The sequence below is a fragment of the Dioscorea cayenensis genome, chromosome 7 (assembly GCF_009730915.1).
Source record: "Dioscorea cayenensis subsp. rotundata cultivar TDr96_F1 chromosome 7, TDr96_F1_v2_PseudoChromosome.rev07_lg8_w22 25.fasta, whole genome shotgun sequence".
Classification (NCBI taxonomy): Eukaryota; Viridiplantae; Streptophyta; class Magnoliopsida; order Dioscoreales; family Dioscoreaceae; genus Dioscorea; species Dioscorea cayenensis.
The window spans coordinates 3,311,438-3,320,097 of record NC_052477.1 but is presented as its reverse complement, the minus strand read 5'-3'; the positions used below and the strand labels follow the sequence as shown (position 1 = coordinate 3,320,097).

Below are 8,660 nucleotides of genomic sequence, written 5' to 3'. Positions count from 1 at the left end.
ATATATATATATATATATATATATATATATATATATATATATAATGTGAAGGGTGTTTTTGGCATGTCAAAGTCCGTATAAACCAATGACTTTAGTTCTCGAATTTCACGGAGTGTAAACTAATGTGTTTGTATAACAAATATTTATTGATTTTGAACTAATATTTTGAACTCATACAAAGATGAGCCAAGATTAAACAAAAATAGATTCATTTCTAATGTTAAATATACATCTTACGCAATTACTTGAAGTATTTTAATAATAATAATAATAATAATAATAATAATATTATTATTATTATTATTATTATTATTTCTTTTACTTTGTTATTATGACTAAAATAGATTTAAAATAAAAAAATGATCACAAAACATTTGACTTTGATTGAGGTGGGATCAATTACACCTTTGGTTTATAAGACATAATAAATAACTCAAAAAGCACTAGTTGACAAACTTTGCAATCTCTATTTTATAGTGACAGGGACCTGATTAATATGACAAATAATAATAATAATAATAATAATAATAATAATAATAAATCTAATGACAACAAAGGAATCAGGAATCTAATAATAATCACAGGTACAAGATCAGATTATATATATATATATATATATTATACATTTGTGGGGTTTGGTTGGGATTTTAAAAAATATAAAATTTGTACTTGCTAAATCTTAACTAACATTTTTTTGTATTAATAGTTAATTAATTAAATCTCACAAAAAAAATTGTGACATAGTCTAAATGTCTAATTAACTTTATATATAACATGAGTCCTGTAATAGAAAATTTAGTATTTTTGTCTTTAAAAAAATTTAATTTATATTGCATCAATTTTTTAATAATAGTAATAGTAATTTTTAATATTAACTAACAATTATAAAAAGTATTTATCACATTTTATTCCAAAAAAAATTATGCTTGGTTTTAGTCACTATTATTCTAATCAGTACCTAAAAATACAAATTAAATTCAAAAAACCACAAAAAAAAATTACTTAAAAAAAACTCCTTATTTAATATTGTGTATTTATTTGTAACTATATAAGTATATTTAATATTTATTTTTAATGTTTAATATGTTAGTTTTTTATTTAATATATTGTGTTTCCATTTAAAAACATTGAAGGGTATTTTTGACAAAAATACTAAAAAAATAAGCTAATGTTGTTAGAAAAAGAAAGAAAGTTTTTGGGGATACGAAATAATTAAGAGATTTTTTAATCAAGTAAAAAAATTCAATTATTATTATTATTATTATTATTATTATTAAAATTTAAAATTTAAGACATGCTTTGAGTGTAGAAAAGAAAACAGCCAAACAGTTCTCAACAAATCTCTCAAATGGTACTGAAAACTGAAAAGGAAAAGCTTTTCCCCACATTCCAGATCAGGCAATGGAGAAATGGCAGCAAGAGAATCATGTCTTGTTGTTGTGCTTGAGCTTGAGCTTGATCTTGAGGTTGAGACTTTCCCTCCCAACTCTCTCTTTCAATCTCCTGCTTCAATAATGGCTTCTTTCCTCTGGTCCAGTTCAAGGGCCCCTCTCCCTGTCCTCTTCCTCCTGGTAAAAATCACTACTTTTTCCTTCTTTCTTTCTTTCTTTCTTTTTCTATTTAATCTAATTCCTGTTTCCTCGTTGTAAAACATCATGTACTTGTATATATATATATATATATATAAATCAAGTTAGCAACTTGGCTTTCATTTCTGCTTCTGCATTGTTCTTTCTGCCTGTAGAACCCTGAGAAAACAAAGCAAACACTTAATTGTTCTTGACTTTGAGTATATATCTTTTTTTTTAAAAAAAATTTGGGATTTTTGAGTCATTGTTTCTTGTTTGTTTTCACAAGGTGAGTTGTTATTTGGTCCTTAGTTCTGTGTGGGAGTGTGCCTTTGTTGTCTTGTTTGCTCTTTATCTGGTTTTTATATATTTATTTATTCATTTATTTTTTTGGGAGTAAACTATGTGCAGAAACCTCTTTTGTTTGGTGGTTTGGTTTTTATTTTCTCTCTTCTCATGTCTTGATAATATAAAGTCACAATGCCAATTTGGCTGTACTAGCATTGTGATAAAGATTGCAGCTTTTATGCAACTGCTGTTCTGAGGAGAAGGAGGAGGAGAAGAGGGGTGGCACTAGATCTAGTTTCACCAACGAAGATTGGAGAATTATGTGATCATTCATTGATTCATCAATTTTCTTTTCTATTTGTGTGTTTCAATGTTGATTATGAGGGGTCTTTTTTTTCTTTTCGTTATGTGTGTGATCTTTTTCTTTGTTGTTTCAGATTCAATGTGTAGTTTTTCTAGACCGAGATGTCGAGGTCACTTGCAGTTATAGCAGGAGTTGCTGCAGGTGGTCTTGCATTGGTGATCATTGGCCTCCTTTTTCTTTGGTTTTACATATTCAAATCTAGAGCTCTATCCAGCAAAACTTCGGAGACAGGTTCTTCAGATCCATCCACACTAGGTAAAGTGAAAATCTTTCTGGTTGTGGTATGATGTTGATGTTTTATCAGAATTGCTGACTGGTTTTTGGTTCTGAATTGGGCAGTCGAATGGAACAGGGGAGGACAGATGTCCTCCACTGGTTGTGGTCCTAGCGGCGATCAACAAAGTTTAAGGCAGTTTACACTTCAAGAATTAGAACTAGCTGCTAAGAATTTCAATGATAGCAACTATGTTGGCAAGGGGACCTTCGGTCTGGTCTACAAAGGTTTGCTTCTTGATGGTACTCTTGTGGCCATTAAAAGGCGTCTTGGTTATCCAATGCAGGAGTTTGTCGAAGAGGTGAAAACTAAAGCTTTCCCTTTTGATTCAGTGTTGTTTTCATGCACACTAAGCTTTGAACTTTATGTTTGATATCATTCACTATCATCAACATTTCCCAAAAGTAGTATCATTCCTGAATTTACTGTTGAGGACCTGTTTTCATGATCTTGCTTTATACTGAATGGCTTTTAGTGTTATCAATGATGATAGTTCTCCCATACTGGGCTGAACATCTAATAGAACTGTTTTTATGTGGTTATCGCTACTTCTTTCACTTGATCTTGGTCCACTCCTTAAAAGCATTTACATTTAGCAAACTTCTATATTGCTTCATAAATGACTTATATGTGGGCAGAGCAGGTTCGGTACTTATCCAAGATTTGGCATCGCAATCTGGTTACACTTATTGGTTATTGCCAAGAAGGTGGTTGTCAAGTTCTGGTTTATGAGTACATGCCAAATGGAAGCATTTCTAGTCATCTATATGGTGAAGTCTTCTGCCTAAAAAACTCGAAGACTCTTCTTTCAGGATTCACATGAATGTGACTTCTTGTTATTTAACAGATACTCGTCGGGATTCAACAGTAAGGTTGGAATTCAAACAAAGGCTTTCCATTGCTATAGGAGCTGCAAAAGGTAACCAAACTATGACCGTTATGTGACCTTAGAAAGCAAGTTGTTTACCGTATTTGAATTGCAGGTTTGTCACATTTACATAGGCTGGTGCCTCCTGTCATTCACAAGGGCTTCAAAACAAGTAATGTCTTGGTTGACGAGAACTTCGTTGCAAAGGTAGCAGACACTGGGATGGTCAAATTGCTCCAAAAGATTGAAGATGGTGATCCATCTCAAACATCTGAAAGCAATGTTTTCAGCGATCCTGAGTATGTCATTGTTCTTGATTTCAGATATTTAGAGTATGTTTACTGTGCCAAATGTATTATTGCTCTGAGCCCTCTGTTACTGGTTTTTATGTTTTCCAATTCATTTTGTTTGCACTCTGAGTTGTATAAAAAGTGTCTGTTGACTAGGATCCCCAATTTGGAGGAATTACGGGAAGCCAGTGACGTATACAGCTTTGGTGTATTCCTTTTGGAGCTTGTCACTGGTCGGGAAGTTGCGCAGCTTATTTCTCATGAATCTGCCGGAAGTTTGGCACAGTGGGTAATGTTGCAAGATGATGCATATTATGGTTTATTTCCATCATTTAACTTTGCTTTGCTGGCTTCTTAATTAAGTTCATACTATGACTTCAGGGAATAATAGACATTATGTACTTGTTATTTTTAAAAATTTTCTGTTTATGTGAACTGGAAGATATACAATTCCCATTCTTTTCTATTCCATGATTTAAATCTCATTAGTGTGAGATGAGCGGGAAGGTTATCTCTAAAATCTTGGTAGATTGGAATTTTTCATGAGCATGCTAGCTAAAGATGGTATATGCTCTAGTTTGATTCCTAATTACATAGATAAAGTGTTGGTATTCCATATATGGGTGACCTTTTTCTCAAGGCTTTTTGTAGCAAGTAATGCCCTTCGAAGTTTATAAAAGAAAGTTGGAATGGTCATTTATGGTCAAACAGTAGTTGTTGGTCAACTATTCTGCCGCAGAAAAGAGGGATTGTTTCTTAGGCAAGCTTCTGTCGTCTTCGTAAAAATCAGTACAACAACAAAAGTTCTACATATGTAACTTTCAAGTAATGTGGTCCTCGTTTGAAAACGACAAACATTTTGAATCCATAAGATGCAAAAATGATGTATCATGGATTTTTAACACATTGAAATAAGTTACTCCCTGTCAATTATGATTCATGCCTTGCAATTATCCTTGTAATTGAGCAGTGTCCATCCCAAGGACATGTGGCCTTTTCTTTTGTTCTTGTGCTGTTTGATCAAGGTGGTCCTAGATTTGTTTTGGTGTGATGACAATCATCAAACCTTTATTTGTATGCTGCCATTTCCAGGACATTTTACTGAATAGATGAAAACAAAAGAAAGATGAAATAAATTAGTTAAACATGAAAGCCATATTAAGATATAAGAAAGTCACTGTTTTGCATCCTGTTTGTGCTTAGTTGTATTTCACTGAGCCTAGTTTGTAATGCAAGCCAATGTACATTTACAGCTTTACTCAAAATTAATTTTCACCGCATCTTTTACTGATGTCTTATCTCATGCATTAGGTGGAAGAGCACATGAGCTTAAATGATTTCATCGATCACAGATTAGCAGGAAGCTTCACTTCTGGAGGAATGAAACGCTTGATTAGGCTTATCCTCCAGTGCCTAGACTTGTCAGGGAGAAGACGACCAAAGATGGAATTTATCGCCTCAGAGCTTGATCAAATTCTCGAGACTGAAATGACTCTTACAATAGTCATGGGTGATGGTACTGCGATAGTTACTTTAGGAAGCCAGTTATTCACCTCTAGTTGAAATACGGCGTATACTCATTCTGTTTCCAGTTGTCAGTTTTCCTGCCATTCTTAGCAGTTTCCTCAATGTGCAGTAATGGCTATATTAGATAATGTCGGCATATTTGGATATCGTTTGTAGTGAAAGCTCTATACTACATTGAAGAAGAATTCAGATACATATATATTTCCATTGCAGCGCAAAACATGGCGATCAAATGGTTGCAAATCACAACCTTACTTATCATCGACAAACAAATGGGATCTGTTTCAGAGTTGCAGGGAGCCTTTTTTCTGTCTTCTTTTTGTGTAGCAGTGCTCAACTTGTTCATGTTTGCAGCTTTATGCAAGCTGTTAATTTCTTCTTCTTTTTTAGTTCTTTTGTTTGTTTTTGCTGTAAATTTGTGATCTAATTCTGTAGAAAATTTGATTAATTTTAGTTTATTTGAATCTTTTGATATTTGTATCATGTTTTTGTAGCTCAAACATTTGATTTTAGTGTTCATCATAAGGTTGTAAATATGTCTTATGACCCATTCATTCAACAATGGAAATGTAGGATTTTTTTTTCATGTATGTAAGCTGCCAATAATTAATATAAGTGAACTTTGCATCATTATTCAATGACAATAACTATTAACTAATAATATATCTCAATGGGTAAATATTGTAAATACATGTATTTTAAATCCACTCTCGAAGTGTTTATTTTTTATTTATTTTTATTTTTTTTAATTGAATAAACCATTGCCCTTTTGAAAATCAAAATATTATGTCTCATAATCCACCAATAGTGAATTAAGGCAGATAAAAAAAAAAAGAAAACATCAATGCATTAGAGTGTAATTGTGACACTTAGTAGACAATTGCTATGAGTGGATCGTTTATCCTTCGTGTCATTTGGTCACTTGGGAGATTAATTAATCAGGTTGGATCAGGTGTTGAGGGTTAATTCACCAGGATCATCAGTAAATGAGCCAAAAGAGTCAAGACTTTACTTGAATGTTAGTACGGAGTCCTCCAGCTTGGATTATGTTGCTTTTAAGATTTCAAGTGGGCAATCATGAATTTTTCTTTTCCTCAATGTAAGGGAAGTTAGCCAAGTATTATGCATCATAAATCCATCGTGATGACGGTTTTTTTGTACGCTTGTTGCATCAAGTAATTAAGGAAGGGCATGATGGGTAGCTCTTGATCAATTTCCTCAAGGTGGGCTTCTCTATCATCTCCTGGAGATTTTATTGTCGCCAACGACCTTCGGGTTTATTGGTACACAAATTACCAACGACTTTTGGGTTTATTAGTACACGGGTCATCGATAGAGCTCTCACCGAGTGATGAGAGTTCGATTTTCGGCTGAAGGTATATTTCTGGGAGTTGTGAATAGTGGTTGTGTATAGGTGGTTCCTGCGCCCACGTGAGCGCGGCCCTGTCCCCACTTGTTCCACCGAGGCTTGTGCACGTCCTTGGGGTCTCTAATGGGTTCGCCCCGCTCCTCTTCCCAAAAAAAAAAAAATATATTGTCTAACACATGAGAAGGGCCTCCAACTCATCATCATCATCGTTATTATTAAAGCAATTTTAATCGTTATACAATCTTTAATTAAAAGGTGAATCCTATTACATTTGATTTTAAAAAAAAATTCAAAATGAAAGTGTGATTACCAAATAAATGGTTGGTGACCATTGAGACTCAATAGCCACCAATCTTCCCTAATGGATAGAGAAATGGTTGAGCGCTCAATGATTTCCCCGCCCATTAAAGATACTCTTATCTCAATCATCCCCATCTTCAAAGAAGAAGGCATCAACTTGGCAATAAAAAAAAAAAAAAATCTAGTTTCGGTTAGCTGCCGAGTGACATTAGTTAGAAAGAAAATCAATAGGAGAGAGCTCCCTCATAATAGTCCCTAGGCAAATGAAAGTTACAAGTGCTAAATTCTGGAAAGAATTGGGTATGGAGTGATGGGCTAAGTTTGGACCTGGATTGGGCCCACAAAGTGTAAGGTGTTGTGTTCAACTAGACTAAGATGACTATTTGGCCTAATTTCATTTAGCCTAGGTTAAATAGAAACATGGACTAGTATTTCATCATTGGCCCAGTTCCACTGAAATGACAACATAATAGCGCTCCATGGACACTAGTGTGGTATTTCCACCTTCGGCTATCTTAGCATCTACATGAATGTCTAATGTGGCAACTAAACCAGTATAATTCAAGTGCTCCATCTTTCATAGTAAAGTGTCCACTTCTACATCTGACAAGTCAATAATGTTAGTGTAATATGTGTGAAAAGTTTAGTTCCACATCGAATAAAAAGAAGAATGTATATATATTTATATAGTATAAAATAATAAACAAATCAAATAGTTGGATATCAAAAAGTGCAAGTGGGCGTTTAATGTATATATATATATATATTATATTAATATTATATTTATTTATTTAAATCTATGATGTGCACGGGGCATCTTGGGTTGAATTAAATTATTTATTTATTTATTTATTTTTGAAAGGATGCCATTTATCACTTGTGTTTTTTCAAAACAGATATATTTAATCCAACCGTTTATTCACGACTTTTCATCTTCTTTAAATAAAATAGAAACATTCTCACAAAAGATTAACTACCTTTACGCTATGTTTTAATCTTTGTGATTTTGTTGTATCTTGAGAGAATTATTGTAAACCTAGTGTAGACTTGTGGGAGATAAATTTCTAAAAATAGTGTTTCTACACTCCTCAAAATCCACCAAATTCTTCTTCCACGGTCCCTGTATTCTCTAACAGATCATCCAAAGTTTCATGGACATATCCACAAATGGCTATTTAATACTCAGCAAAAACCATGGCCATGCTGTCAAAGACAATTGTGTTAAATGTGCCACTCAACTCAGTTATAATACTGTGAAAGCCAACCCTTTATGGGGTGCCCTACATTGGACAAGTTGACCCTGCCCTACTTTTTTTTTTTTTCCCAAAATGAGCGTCTAGGCCGCTCAAAAAATAGGGACGTGCACAAAAAGCTTTTGATGAGTAAGTGGGGATGGGACCAGCACACACGTGGGTGCTGGGACCATCCACACACAATCACTACTTACACTCCCAGAAATGTGCCATCACTAGTGATTCGAACTCTCATCACTTGTAAAGAGTTCCAATTGAAATTTGGATACCAAAAGACCATTTGATCGTTAATTAAGAGGAACCTAAATACTAATATACCACTTAGTCTAACAGCAACCCTACCTTACCTATTAGTATTCTATATGTGAGCATTTTTTTTGGGTGTTTCCTCATGTGCTCCTTGATTGCAATGTGTTAGTTGAATTAAATTGTGGGAACAATACTTAAACAACTAATTGCACAAAATTATCCATCCATTTTACCACATCTACTATGGTTATTAAATAATTCATATATAATTTTGAGCATCGGCATAAATCAATCAATACATTGTAAATAA

General features: G+C 33.5%; 1 protein-coding gene across 3 annotated transcripts; it reads left to right on the top strand.

Annotated features, from left to right (window-relative positions):
• Nucleotides 1–1,335: 1,335 nt before the first annotated feature.
• Nucleotides 1,336–5,686, top strand: LOC120264529 (putative serine/threonine-protein kinase). 3 transcript variants are annotated; one of them, XM_039272345.1, is made up of 8 exons: nucleotides 1,336–1,571; nucleotides 2,294–2,475; nucleotides 2,560–2,795; nucleotides 3,138–3,264; nucleotides 3,342–3,413; nucleotides 3,478–3,661; nucleotides 3,809–3,941; nucleotides 4,964–5,686. In XM_039272345.1, exons 2-8 carry the CDS (start codon nucleotides 2,322–2,324, stop codon nucleotides 5,213–5,215), a joined length of 1,158 nt encoding a protein of 385 aa, XP_039128279.1. In that variant the 5' UTR covers nucleotides 1,336–1,571; nucleotides 2,294–2,321; the 3' UTR covers nucleotides 5,216–5,686. The 3 variants fall into 3 exon arrangements, with proteins under 3 accessions (XP_039128279.1, XP_039128277.1, XP_039128278.1); XM_039272343.1 differs by lacking the exon at nucleotides 1,336–1,571 and adding an exon at nucleotides 1,744–2,178; XM_039272344.1 differs by lacking the exon at nucleotides 1,336–1,571 and having other exon boundaries at nucleotides 1,744–2,475.
• The last annotated feature ends 2,974 nt before the right edge of the window (nucleotides 5,687–8,660 follow it).